This window comes from Orbicella franksi, chromosome 8, assembly GCF_964199315.1.
Source record: "Orbicella franksi chromosome 8, jaOrbFran1.1, whole genome shotgun sequence".
NCBI classification, from domain to species: domain Eukaryota; kingdom Metazoa; phylum Cnidaria; class Anthozoa; order Scleractinia; family Merulinidae; genus Orbicella; species Orbicella franksi.
In genome coordinates, this window is record NC_138152.1 from 27,972,244 (window position 1) to 27,985,911 (window position 13,668).

The window sequence follows — 13,668 nt, forward strand, 5'->3', positions numbered from 1 at the left end:
GTCGTTACGGGAAAATCTCAAACCTCGGCCTACCGTATTGACCTCGCTCAGTTTGAGATTTTCCCGCAACGACCTCACTCAAATACAAAGCAAAGCGCGCAGAAGTCGCTTACGTAATAAACACAAACCAAAGTACACACAAGTCACTAACGTAATAAACACAAAAAAAGCGCGCACAAGTCACCAACGTAATAATCAAACAAAAACCAAAAGATACGCAAGTCAGAGCTTGTGTTACCTGTTCTATGACAAAGATTCTGTATTCTAACATCTGCCATCTGAGGAACTGATGCATGTGTCTCAAGAAAATGTAAAGGTGCTCGCTACGATCTCTGAAAGGAACAACTATTGCCACCTAAAATAAATTGTAGAATATATTTCTTAGCATTGAGTCGCGTCTTTAGGTCCGTAAACCTCTATCTTTAGTTCATTGAAACAAAAAAACTGAACTTTCGCGCGCATTGTTTTTCTACCTTGTTTCTTGGCACACAATCAGGTCTCCATTGTCCACCTTTCTTGACAAACGCCAGCTCACTTTCCACTTCCTCAAGTCTAACTGAGCTATTGTTAACTTCTAGCAAACCAACTGAAAAGAAATAATCACATTAATTCACTAACGTGCGATCAGGCGTCCTCGTCATTCAACGAATAAGCAAACTGCAACTCCGTTGTTGACCGGCTTGTTTCGTACCTTGTTACATTGGTTTCCGCGGCAAATCTGCTAGCCAATCAGAAAGCAGCAAGAAAAAGCACGTGCGACCTTTTGACATCTTTCTCTGTTTGTGTTTTTCGGTCAAACTTTTAGCCAAATAACTGACAAAATGAAATTCACTATTTGTTATCTACGAATTATGGTCAATTATGAATCAGTATAGCATAGATCCTGCTCTGTTGATGATCGTTTCAGGAATAAAGCAACATTAGCATAACTAAGTTAATAAAAAAATATTTTAGTGCAAGCGCCACGATCAATAACAGTTCTGGAATACTAGTAATGTAGCATGAAGAATAGTGCTTGGTAATTTCGTATTCAGAAGTATATCAAAATCTAGGAGTGAAACTTTGTAAACGTACCTTCATCTAAGTGACTAATAGGGCAAGATTTGTCGGCTTCGAGGCTCAAATCTTCGTCAAATTTCTTCATTAATTTTCGTAACGAAACTCCACTCGGGTTAACTAATGGTGGAGTGTTTCTTGAAATGTCTGTAGCAGGCATTTCCTCCTTGTTTACGGGTATTCCAAGCCCATCGAGGAAGGACAGCAATATGTCTCTTTTAGCCGTGTGCTCTCTTTCGTTTGCAATTTCGGTGGACGGCTTTTCTTCTCTTTCAAAATAAAATTCCTGTGCTTGCGGAGGGGCTAAATGATTGCTTTCCTCTATTTTGCCATTTTCGAAATCCATTGACTTCTCGTGTGCGAGGTATTGTTGTGAATATACATCAGTTATCGGTGGTTCATCTTCGAAATAAATTTTCACCACAGGCATCGCTGGTAACTTCCTGACTAGAAAGCTATAAAGAAGAAAATACAGGACCAGTCCTGATAATAACACTAAATAAAAAACTTTAACCGAGGGCATGTTCCAGTATTAAAAGCTAAATAAATTTTCAAAAGAGTTCCCGTCAAGACCTCGGCGAAAAATTTGAATAGCTAACATCCTTAGCAACGAGGACTGTCTGACGAGAATGTGTAAATTTAAAGGAGCTCAGTCAAGGTTTGCGCGTATTGAAAAGTTTAGCCTCAGTTTTTCAAATTCGTCGTTTGTAATCGGTGTTTTAAAATCCTCTCCATCCTTAGCCATCCTTGTTCCTTTATGGTTTATCATTATCTAGTTGGTGTTTTTCAGGTTTCCTACTATTTAAAGGCAATATTTTTGTATGTAGCCAAAATAACTCAAAATACCGTGAGTAAGCTCCTTTAATACGCACAACATAACCCAAATTTTGAATGCTGCGGCTCTATAAAGATTTTGACATTTAGGAGACAAAATTAGGAGATTTTGACATTTAGACATTCGGAGACCAATTCATCTTAAATTTGGACAATACTTGGCCTTATGTCCGAACAATACCTACCTTGCTACTAGAGGTTTCTTTCTGGCAAGTCTTTTAGCATGTACGAACTTGTAAACAATCCGACCGAAATACAAGAGAGGAGAACGACTTCGTACATGCTAAAAGATTTGCCAGAAAGAAACCTCTTCTAGCAGCAAACAATACCCACAATGCAATATCGAAAGAGTAAGTCGTTTCCAGTTTACTAACTATAAATTGTCAAAATTTTTCTCCAGAGGTTGTGAATGCCTCCTTAGCTCAGTGGTTAGAGCACTGGTCTTGTAAACCAGGGGTCGAGAGTTCAAATCTCTCAGGGGGCTGCCGATTTTTGTTTTCTTTTTTTCTTGGCTTGAGTTTTTGGCACAGTTACGATGTTTCTTTTTTTTTTTCTTTTCTATCTTTGCTTTATATTTCTTGATTTTTTCCCTGAGAATAAGCAATTGAACTGTAGCATTTTCCTCGCTAAATTTCGTAAAATTTCTCGGCCTGAGGTCAGCAGTTCGGCAACAACAATAGTGTAGGCATGCTCTGCAAAAGGACAGAACATCAAACATGGCGGAGAAGGTTGTCTGGTTATATTGTATTTTAGTTGTCATTTGTGTGCATTCCTTTGCCGAAGAAACTGAAAATTTATCAGAGACTGATCATCTAAAAGGTAGCAGGTTAACTAGTCAAGATTGTGATGTCGTAAATGAGTTTTGTATATCATTTTACTCACAATTAAAATTGTGTATAAATCTTATTTCATAGTTTCAGATGCAGTCGAAGAGGAAAATGTCTCAGCAGAAGTTAATGACACTATCTTGGAAGTTTCTAATGCTAACGCAACACTAAATGAAACGGGTATTTTAGATCTAAATGGAACAGTTTCCAATGCTTCTCAAGTCGAAAATTCCACGAAAAATAAGCTTAACGATGAAACCGTGAACTCGACAAGTGCAAATTCTGGCTTGCCAAAATGGTTCTGTAAGGGAAGGAACAACTCACAGAGCAACGAAACCTTGCAGCAGAAAGTTGTTATCGTCAATTCAGAGCAGCTACTAAAATTGATTAACACGACAACAGACAACGACACCGATTCCTGCGCTGTTGTCTTGTTCTTCACACAGTACTGCCCATTTTGTGCTAAACTGGCTCCACTGTACAATGCATTGGGCAGAGTGTATACCAATCTACCTATTCTGGCGATAGATGCTTACAAACAACACAGGTGAGAGACCAGTTTGGCTTATGTGTAGATCCACTATTCTATTTCTACAGCTTTTTTGGTTTTCAGTTGGTGATCCCAGACCCTGCTCCCTGCTCTGATTGAAGTACGATATTTAAGTAAAATGGAATAAGTGGCTAAGAGAGGAACAATTTAAAATGTACTGTAGAATTCCGAAAGCAATGGTCCCAGTTACTTTCAGATATTTCGGGCCGCCACTTTCACTAGCTGTTACTTTTGGGTAGCTGTTAGCCTGCAGTGCAGGCGTCTTACTGGGGCGAGTTAGCGTTACAACCTTGCGACCGCCTTTTTAGACCGCCATGTTAGACCGCCATGTTAGACGGTGGGGGATGGGGGAGGGGAAAAATGAGAAGACGCCTGCCCGAAAAGCCCGTTAAAATGCGAAACACCTCCTGATTAGTTGCGCTTCACTGCATTTCCGCAAAAAGAGCGGGTAACCAATCAAAATGAGGTTTTCTCGACACCGGAAGTCTCACAAGGGTACACACCGTGAGAAGTTTGTGCCAAGCCGCAGGATGTCTTGCATTCTCACAGAGGTACGTGTTGCGCTAGCGACTTCAGACGTACAGAGTATTTTAGAAATACCGGCAACTGATGAGATCCACATGGAGGATTGAAACCATGGTCTTGCCTGAACTAAGCGGAACAATGGCATATAAAACACGCAAAACAGTTAACAGGACTTGTGCGTAAACAGCTACATTTGAATCATGTGGTGCCAGAACAACCAAAGGAGGAATAAACCTATACATCGAGTAACAGAAACATAAGCTCGATCAGATAGCTGCAAGAAACATAAGAATGTCTCTAGACAAACGTATAGCTTTCTCAAAGTAAAGCTACAGCGTCTCCGAAGGAAATCGTACGAGAACAAATATGATATCCGTGATAAGGATCTACCTATTGTGCTTGTAAACAGTTCTAGTCACAGCTGGGCCCGGTGTCACAATATAGAATGCAAGTAAGCAACATGTTCACGGTAAATTTGATATTTTGTCCCTCAAAAGCAAATTCATGGAGTCTTGAAAGCATATCTTGCAATAGAAATGAGCCTAAACAATGCATAAACACATGGCAAATTACAGAGGTGTCAAACTCAACGAGTCGACATGCAGATAACGGCACAAACCATGCAGACCTATGACTTATAAAAATTTGCCATGGCACGATCTAACGGCTCAACTCCGGGTGAACACGAGTGAAGCGACAAGAAAGGTTGAGTGACCGAACAGAGAACAGCAAATGTGCAAATGTCACGAACCGTAGAAGTCGTGTAGGCTAGTCAACCCCATTTTACGTAAACATTAAGCTTTTCCCAAAGCTAGTGGGTAGCACTGCCAATAGATCTTTTCCGGATATCAGTGTGGAAATTGCGTCTTTTTGCTCCGTTCGTAATTCGCGAGACATTCCAAGTTCACATAAACGCTTGAGAGATTCGTCGAGAGCGGAATTGAAACTAACAACATCACTTTCGACAGAGTTTGCCATGTTTCTTACCCGCACGAACGAAACGAAACTGACTGACAGACAATTGACAGGCAGGGTCAAGCCGCACCAATCAGAAACTCCGTTCGTGGGCGAATGGAGTTTCCTAAGAGAACAATGACCTCGGGCAGGCAAGATTTTCTTTGCTGCACCCCTCCCCTATCCTTCCTCTTGCCTATCATTCACCCCCTTGGTAAAACTTTCTTTCTCTCCCCAGTCTTCCACTGCATGAAAAATTCAAGATGGCGGCTAAACTTTTTACGATGTGAGCACTCGTTTGAAAAAATCTCGCCTGCTCTGCAGGCTAGGTAGCTGTTACTTTCGGGTAGCATTACTTAAGAAATTCTGGGTTAGTTGTTGTTGATTCTTGAATGGTACAGGTGGTTGCTTTATTTGACACTCACCTGATGGCTGATGGTGGTCGAAGGGGTGGGGGTCAAGACTCTGTTTCACACATGAGGAAGACTTCTTCAGAAACTCAGTAATACCGTTGCTTGCATCTAAGCATGAACACATGACGCCAAAACATGCTCTAAATGGTTGTGAAACATGGCATAATTGGTCATGGTACACTTTTGACATTTAGCAGACCATGGTGCGATCTTCTGCGCTCAAAATGGCAGAAAGATTGGACATCGAAGTTTTCCTCCAGAGAAATTGACCCTGACCTGTGTCAATTAGACTACGAGTAGTCCCTCTTTCGCTTAGTCTGTCATGCGTGACGCGAAAGAAATTCGTGAGAAAAAAATGGCTGAGCGAAATCCTGGGGGCTAGGAGCGCGCGAAAGGAGGGACTACTGCCTAAGCCCAAGAGTTTGCCCTTTCACAGCCGAGTGATTTCTCGGTGTAGGATTTCTCATCTTGATGTCCTCTTATTATCGCCTGTTATCAATAGCCCCAGGAGATCTGAATAAAATTGCTCTACTCTACTCTTCAAGTAGCCAGGCAAAAACATATGCCGTCAGTGTTCGTTCAGCAAAACTGCCAAAGAAGTTTTAAAAAGAAGACGGCGAAAGAGGCCTCTTGTAACAATTTTCGCTGCGTCTAAAAGTTATTGCGAAAATTTCAACAGAGTTTCAACCGAGAATTTACATGATACATTATACATTACACATAGGAGATCATCCAACTGCGGTGAAATGTTTGCTGATAGCAGCGGAAAATTTCAGGTGAATGTCCGGTTTCAAGTGAGAGTCCGGTTCAATCTTTCAAATGGACGGCAGAAAAAGGCCAAGCTCAGTGAATTTATAGTCGCTGACTTAGACGATGTTGTTGAGCAGCAAAATCACTAACACGCTCGCAGCCGGGTTGGAGGCAGAAAGCTTTCCCAAACAAAACACTGGATAAATTTAAATCTTTCCAAAGCCTGTTGGCAGGTTCGCAAGAACATCACGGCTTGCGAAGCTCAATTCCAACGCTTCGATTTGCTCCGGTTCCAAAACATTCCTGCAAGATGTCTCAGGTATCTCGAATGTTGACAAGACGCTGTCAACGCTCCTAACAGAAGCCAATCATATTTTTGTGTTGTGAGAGCAACACATAATTCAAACTCTTGGGCTTAGGTGGTAGTCCCTCCTTTCGCGTCACGTACGATGGACTAAGCGAAAGAGGGACTACTCGTAGTCTATGTGTCAATATGCATATGGCTTTCGCAAAAGTGGTTTTATTTCTATTATAACTATGAATTATTGGTAGGAGCAAGCCTTTCAGAGTCTTTCAGAGTGTGAAAGTTTGCTTTACGTTCTGCTAAAGTTAAAATGTTTGATACCCAATCATGCCACGTTTGACACCCAATTAGAGCATGTTTTGCCGTCACCTGTTCACACTTAGATGCAAGCGATGTTATGTGCCCCTATCACCATTTGGATCTGGATTTGGATTTGGCTGAACCCCCAAAATTAAAAGAAATGAGACATTATAGCATGCAGACTTGACCTTAGAATGCTGGAAATCCCATTTCCAGGGACCTCAATTTAACAAACTTTCCAGAGAAGGATGTCCCTAGGAGTCCCCACAGGAGTTGGCCTTCGGCAGTCCATATCGAGAACCCCCTTTTCTAAAATTCTGTATCTGCCCTGGGCTGATCACACATCACACTTAAGTAAACACTTTGTTATCCTCTTTTTAAACAGGGGCCACAACTATTTGCATGAAGAGTACCAATTACATAATCGCGTCTGTTGTTTCCTTGTATCATTTAAAATGGTCTTCACCAAAGCAAACTTCCTTTGATCTTGGGCATGACTGTATTAAGTTAGACGTTTGAAACCACTACTGTCTTTTGTCATGGCAGTGCCGGGCCAAATTACAGAGCAGGGTTAAAGTGCCTATATCCCCAAAAAATTTTATTAGCTTAACAAAATCTACATATCTCTCTGAGTAACATACCGCAAGAATTTCTGTGTTTGCTTGAATCATAATCCATTTAACACGTTGTAAATCAGTTGTTAGAGCTACATCCTTTAAATTCAACTAATTTATTTTACTTTTGCTATTGTCATCTCGGTAGTTTGAATACTCGTTTTGGAGTGGTTGCCGTCCCAACCATCCTGTTGTTTCATTCAGGGAAACCTGTCTTGAAGTTCAATAATTCAATCACGCTGGATGATCTGAGAATGTTTGTGAAGAACAACACAGGTAAATTGGACAAGCTTTTTGCTGATCATTTTCTCAAAATCATTTAAAATAATTCATCAAGTTTAAACAAAGGAAATTAAGATCATGACAGTGTTTACAGTGAGGACAATTGAACTGTGAACACTACGACATTTTTTGTGCGTTTTCAGTGATTAGGGTATTTAGCATTTTGACATTGTAAAAAAGCTAGTCTTGTACACTATATGTGAAGAGCCTTCACTCTACAGTAACCATAAAAGAAATCACAAACAAATGTCAAGTGTCCATAGTTTGACTATTGAGTTTCTTTACTGTAAAAGATCTGATCCTTAGTAGGAAGCATAGATTTTACCATTTATTTTAAGTTTTTAAGTTTCCATTGAGAAGATAGATCAAACACTCAAGACTTGTTTGACCACTTTTCCAAACACCTGGAAGTGCTTCAGAAATACACTGCTATGTGTTTATATTTTCAACTCTCTTTTTGGTGTTTGGAAATGTGTTCAAACATTGTCTTGTGTATTTGATATATTACGTCTAAAAATTTGTAATTTGTGTCATGCAGTATATTAAAATAATATAATTACCTGATTGTCTGTTTGCTTTTGTAGGTGTTGAGGGAAATTTCAGTGTTCAAATCTCGGAACAAGATCATATCGGCCCACTAAAAAACAAACCAGTGGAAGACAGAGACTATTATTTGTTATTTTCTGTGCTTTTCCTGCTGGTATTTTCAGTGTTTATGTTTGCAAAATCTAGCTATCGACAGCTGGTCTGGGAGAGAATACAAGCTGTTCAGTGGCAGAGGTTTTTACAATACTTTAGGAGAGAGAAACAGGACTAACTGGTTATAATGGGCAAGAGACAAGATCGCTGCAGCATGTGAAATGTCTGACCGTGTTTCCAATTCCAGGCAAAGACATTTTTGATAGGAGTTGATGAGTGACAATGAGAAAGTAGCGTGAAATTAATAAGAGACCATTCCTGCAAGGCCAATAGAGACTGATAAGAACAATTTCTACATTGAAATGGAGACAGGACCTTCAGGTTAGCCAAAGGGGTACTTTTCCTGGCCTATAGCCAAGGATTCAGATTAACAGCAGAGGACCTACCCTGCTAAGGCCACAGTAAGAATATTGTACAATGCCTGTGTGAATAGAAGCCAAATGTATCTAAGAAATCTTTCTTAGTACAATGTAAAATTTTGTTCTGTGTATTCAAACAGATTTGAGAGAAAAGATATTTGATATTGTTATTTAATAATTTTCAGTACATTATGTTATTCAGGCCATAACGTAGCAGACACTAACAAAATGTCCTAAAGTTGTTTCTTTATTTATTTAATTGCACTTACAATGTGATTTTGAAAACTCACTAGTAAAACTTTATACCTGTCTTTTATTTTATCACAGTGTTGTAAATACAGGTTACTTTAAATGACCTTAAAATGCACATGACATCGTGTTCACTTACTGGCTTTGAAATCTAACTAGTTTGACTTTATGTCTTTCATTTTTGTCCCAGTGTTGTAAATACAGATTACCTTAAAATGACCTTAAAACACTTTTTACAGCATGCTCTCTTAATGTCTACCAAAAAATAAAATAAAGGGACTTACATGCATGCATTGTACAGCATTACCTTAAGTTTCAAATATTGCAACTGAAATAATTAATTATTACCCAAATAGCAAAAGCGGTTGAACCTAATAATAACTTTGTCTAGTTTGCTGTACCATTTTTTGACACTTTCTGGCAATGATGAAAGAACGTTTTTTTTCTTTTTTTAATTTGAAATAAGCGCGAGTATCACATCATATGGACACTGTTACAGGTTGTCTGAAGTTCAAGTTATTAATTCGTCTTTCTACGTTCTGGTTTATGATTGATCTGGTTGGTGTTGATTTTGGTCCCTGCGATGGCCTAAAGATCCTTTTCTCTGATCCATCACCTCCCTTTGACTTTTTGACCACATAAGGGTCGTTAGAGTGCGAAGGGTAATTATCAAAACATCCCGCCTTCATACCACCAATCTGAAAGAAACAATGTCATCAAAAAATTGAAGTGATATTTAACAGTACATGTATATGTTTGTGATTTGCTGAAGGAAATTTCTTCATTCTGACTTGTCAAAAATAAGAGTAAAATATATATCTTTTAATTTTACTTTTAAATTGAAGCCCTCATGCCACTGTTAGAACTTTTGAAACATCACTGAGCCTGTAAATTGGGAATTACACTTTCTTGCAGTTGTACATGAACTTACATTTGGTGGCATGGTTTTAGACTTGAATGGAAACTTGGGGAGGGCAATTTTGGTCATTGTAATATTTTGCAAAAATCTCAAATTTACACAGAGTTAAATTATTGCTGAGAACTGTCTTCCTTACCTCTTTTGGTGGAGAGCTCGGTTTAAATGGCTTTAGCACCTCAGGTGGTTTTCTTGTTTCTTTCAATGGTGGTAGAGCTGAAAATGGCAATAATAATAATCATTGAATAATTAATTCAAGTTAACAAGTGCTGTTACTTACCAAGGTTGTTTAGTCCACCTATATATATGTATACAGTAGAAATATTGACCAAAGTTATTTTCTTAAGTTCACAAGGGGACTGAGACAAAGCACAAAGAAAATAGCTTGGTTGAATTTATGACCAAGGTCTTTTATAGAACCCTTCATCTGACCAAAACTGCCAGTCTTGCCAGTTTCAATTACAATGATCATCCGATAAGGTTCTGCAAAAGATGCATTGTATGCACTTGGGCTAATAAAGATTTGTTTTAGGGTGCACCCGATAGATCAGTGATACAAGATCACTCAGATCATGGTGAACCATCCCCGAGTTCTTTTGATCACTCGAAAGGTATGCACCCTTGATATACCTACGCGATTTGCGACAGGAGTGAAGAAAGTATGAAGAAATAATTGAACATAGACAGTACTGTGACTATTCACGATGCTTACGTCGGTCAGACTTGTATGGATTTCCATCAAAATATGCCTTTGGATGTAAATTCAATTTATAAGCTCCTCCTTTTCTTGCTTTGAGGCTTCCCTCCATTTCTTTCTGCAAATAAAATATTACAGAGCTTAATATTGCTAGGAAAATACTGTTTACCACTGTAATCTATGCAGGCAAACTTTTACAAATGCGAGAACAAGTCTACCAATCCTTGATTAGCTCTGGAACAAATAACCAACATTTTTTAATTAATAATTTTTTGGTACAACTGACCATGATCAGGGGGGGGTTACTCCCCAAAGTTTTTGGGTGGGTGGGGTGTGTTGCCGAACCTTGAAACCTATACCCTATTTCACACCAAAATCTGTGATTTTCTGTTCCCTATTTCAGACCTGAGCCAAGAAGCAATACCCCATATCAGAGCTCTAAAATTAGTACACGGTTCTAGTACATGACCACAGCTAACCAGAAATAGCCTCCATTTGCGAAACATTTGAGAAGGGTTACAATTTTGCCAAGAGGGTCCACAATAGGGTTCTCAGATCCCACTTTCCCACCCATTTTTTTCTGTTAATCCCGCTATCCCACCCTTACATGTAATTACCTAGAAATCCTAACCCTGCCCACTTTTAATAGACATTTCTGGGTTAATAATTTTAATGATTAAATTAATAATTAACACAGAAACCTTTTTAAAAATAGATGTCACAAAAGATCATGAAAGACTTTATTCAAAGGGTACCCGATAAGTAAGCACAAAGGATTGCAATGTTTCTTTATGTAAACGGTTTCCTGTTTTCTTTTCTTTTGTCCACGTATCAGTGAGAAAAAGATTGTTAACTCCCATATTTAAGGTCTTGAAAAGTCAAATGTAGATGTTTTTAAAAGAAATAAACACAAGCACCCAAAATGTCAGAAATGGACAAATGTCAGAGGCTAACATAAATGATGTCAATAGGACTCAAAGAATTCATACCGTATGGAGAACCTGACAGGGTACAGAGCTGTTGCTACTCATTATTTGAGACCTGACACAGCTATGCACACAAAAGGTTGTTTCTGGCAGCTTGCGGTTTTTGCGCTGGTCAATTTGTAAGGCCACGTAAGAATTGAAATCCTGTGTCCCGCTCTGTTCCTCTCGCAAACCCCTCATCCCAACCCATAAAAAAACGGAAATCCTGCACCCGCTCGTAATTGAAATTCCCACTTCCCATCCCTGTTTTCAGCTCAAATCCCAAATATTGCCATGAAAAAAGCCAGATCCTGCATCCTGCAAAACCTACAATGTATTGTGGACCCTCTGCCAATGTTGATGCGGAAAAAAATGTTTCTTGTAAAACAAAATACCTAATGCCAAGCCAGAGAGAAAAACATACCTTTAGGGCCACACATACCTATGTAGTCCATATAAGGGGGTACCTCCCCTCGGGTTATGATCACGCCTTACCTTTCTCAATTCCCTTGCACGCTCATAAGCATCTGACATGTACTTTGGTGAGGCACCAATTGTGATGTGAAGGTAGCCGTAACCTGTCCCCTTCTTGGGTGGATTTGTCAAAAAGTTTTTCCCAGGGGAGTCTGCAGCCTTTTTTCCTTTTGAAACAGGACTGAACGCTCCAATGGTTCCACTGAAGGTTCCATAATGATTGCCTGCCCCTGAGCTATATATTATTTGGAAAAAAGAACAGAAGAATTACCCTTTGGCTTTGTATACAAGTACAGGAGTGTGGGAGGCAACAAATAGTTCAGGTTCAAGCACTGAGACTTGCTAACTAGACCCTTTTTTGAAACTTCCAGACCAAGAGTTTGACAATTTAAGAAAGTGTGAGCCCAAGACTCAGTGCAGTTAAAACCAAGCCCAAGTCTTGAAGCCACTCGATTATTCAAACAACACTCAAAATTTACTGTACTTATTTAGAGTAATATTTGTACCAAATTATATCAATCACAACTTACGGTAGTTTCTCTCCACTACTGGGAACAAATGCCTTTCCTAAGTTAAGCTTGGAACTTTTGAGTTTATCTTGCCGTCGGCGCTTGACTGGATCAGTAAATGCTTCTCCTTCCATGATTCTGTTGAATTTTTGATCAAAATATCCAGACTGGAGAGCTGATCTTGTTTTGCTCCCTCCAGGCAGCATCTGTTTTCCTTTATGAGCTTTAACATTGAAATCTGCACCAGAAAAACATTGTGCAGTTGTATTAAATGTAAAAATGTTTCTGAAGTCATGACTTTTTTTGGAATTATGAAGCCAGACATAGCTACTCATATATAGATGGGTTGGTAATTCTTCTAACTTATGTTGTCCAGCCAGAAAACCAATGGCTGAGCTAAAAAAAATGTAATGGGGACTTAATAGTATCAGCAATGGCCATATCCAATATATCAACAACAAGTGATCTGAGAGTTTGATCCAAGAAGTAGCATTGGGCTGTCTGCGGACCACTACAGTTGAATACCGCTATGTCGAACCCCCAGGAAAGCAAAAAAATTGAGATAATGGGAGTTGATTTCTTATCCATGCCAAAGAAATGCTTTGCTTCTTTGGCCAGTCCATATCCCAAGCAAATATTTTAAAGTTAATTTTATATTGATGTGAAAAACAGAAGCGAAACTAACAGGAAAAATACTCTGATTGAAAAAAAATATATATAAAAAAATAAAAAATTTAAAAAAATAAAAAAATAATAATAAAAAAACAATAAATAATCAAGTCCCACAATTCTCAGATTGCGTAGACTAGCAGTGAAATGTAAGCTTAGATTTCACTCTACTTTCCTAACAACAGTGAAATTATGGGCTGTTTAACACGCTTCCGTCGTTTTAAAGAAACGCAAGTAAGTTGTGACAGACCATTTCATTTGGAGACTGTGAAGAAAGCTACATGTAGCTAGTAAAACAACAGCTTTGTCCTATGAATACAGTTGATCGCAGCAAGCTATGCCTGAACACCTCAGAAGCAAAGTGACATTAGAACTGTTACAAATAATTCAACTACTGTTGGCGTTTGATACTTACTCGTACTCTGCCTTTTATAAGGATCGCCAATCGAAATGTAGCCCAACTCACTGAACAAGCCGACACGGTTCAGATCATTCTTCGTGTCCAACTTCGCCATGTTGCGTAAAACACTCGATCTAAAGACTACAACTTACACAACAAGCTCTTATATTACAGGTATTGTCCCAATCCAGATAGAATTGGGAACTGAAGTTGCAGATTTTTCTGAAAAACTTTTTTTCCGCGAAGACAACCAAACAATCAACAAAACGTGGCGTTTGCACGAAACTCACATTGTTGTCATAGCAACATGGTCTTCGCAGCC

General features: G+C 39.0%; 3 protein-coding genes and 1 non-coding gene across 4 annotated transcripts in view; 2 read left to right on the forward strand and 2 right to left on the reverse strand.

Moving 5' to 3' along the window:
• The window catches only part of LOC145494373 (beta-1,4-galactosyltransferase 5-like), a 12,896-nt gene extending 11,131 nt beyond the window's left edge, over positions 1-1,765 (reverse strand). The window contains exons 1-3 of the mRNA XM_081473826.1: positions 1,075-1,765; positions 474-586; positions 239-355 (exon numbers count right to left, since the gene is read on the reverse strand). Coding sequence (XP_081329952.1) covers positions 239-355; positions 474-586; positions 1,075-1,579 — 735 coding nt within the window. The 5' untranslated portion in view covers positions 1,580-1,765. The remainder of the gene's footprint in view (positions 1-238; positions 356-473; positions 587-1,074) is intronic.
• A 149-nt stretch (positions 1,766-1,914) lies between these two features.
• LOC145494945 (thioredoxin domain-containing protein 15-like) lies at positions 1,915-8,999 on the forward strand. Its single transcript, XM_081474518.1, has 4 exons — positions 1,915-2,709; positions 2,805-3,264; positions 7,276-7,403; positions 7,994-8,999. Exons 1-4 carry the CDS (start codon positions 2,607-2,609, stop codon positions 8,224-8,226), a joined length of 924 nt encoding a protein of 307 aa, XP_081330644.1. The 5' UTR covers positions 1,915-2,606; the 3' UTR covers positions 8,227-8,999.
• Trnat-ugu (transfer RNA threonine (anticodon UGU)) lies at positions 2,302-2,374 on the forward strand. Its single transcript has one exon. It is a non-coding gene; the product is annotated as a tRNA-Thr (tRNA).
• A 96-nt stretch (positions 9,000-9,095) lies between the features above and the next one.
• LOC145494944 (cilia-and flagella-associated protein 96-like) lies at positions 9,096-13,621 on the reverse strand. The gene is made up of 6 exons (XM_081474517.1): positions 13,362-13,621; positions 12,299-12,515; positions 11,790-12,003; positions 10,345-10,447; positions 9,772-9,848; positions 9,096-9,414 (listed from the first exon to the last, which is right to left on the reverse strand). The coding sequence occupies exons 1-6, from the start codon at positions 13,459-13,461 to the stop codon at positions 9,196-9,198; spliced, it is 930 nt and encodes a 309-aa protein (XP_081330643.1). The 5' UTR covers positions 13,462-13,621; the 3' UTR covers positions 9,096-9,195.
• Positions 13,622-13,668: the final 47 nt, after the last annotated feature.

Coding starts and splice junctions, on each gene's coding strand:
- LOC145494944 (XM_081474517.1), bottom strand. CDS start 13,461: ATGGCGAAGTTGGACACGAAGAATGATCTGAACCGTGTCGGCTTGTTC. Junction 12,516..13,361: donor TTATAAAAGGCAGAGTACGA/GTAAGTATCAAA, acceptor TTTCTGGTGCAG/ATTTCAATGTTAAAGCTCAT. Junction 10,448..11,789: donor GTGCAAGGGAATTGAGAAAG/GTAAGGCGTGAT, acceptor TTTTATTTGCAG/AAAGAAATGGAGGGAAGCCT.
- LOC145494945 (XM_081474518.1), top strand. CDS start 2,607: ATGGCGGAGAAGGTTGTCTGGTTATATTGTATTTTAGTTGTCATTTGT. Junction 3,265..7,275: donor GATGCTTACAAACAACACAG/GTGAGAGACCAG, acceptor TCATCTCGGTAG/TTTGAATACTCGTTTTGGAG. Junction 7,404..7,993: donor GTTTGTGAAGAACAACACAG/GTAAATTGGACA, acceptor TTGCTTTTGTAG/GTGTTGAGGGAAATTTCAGT.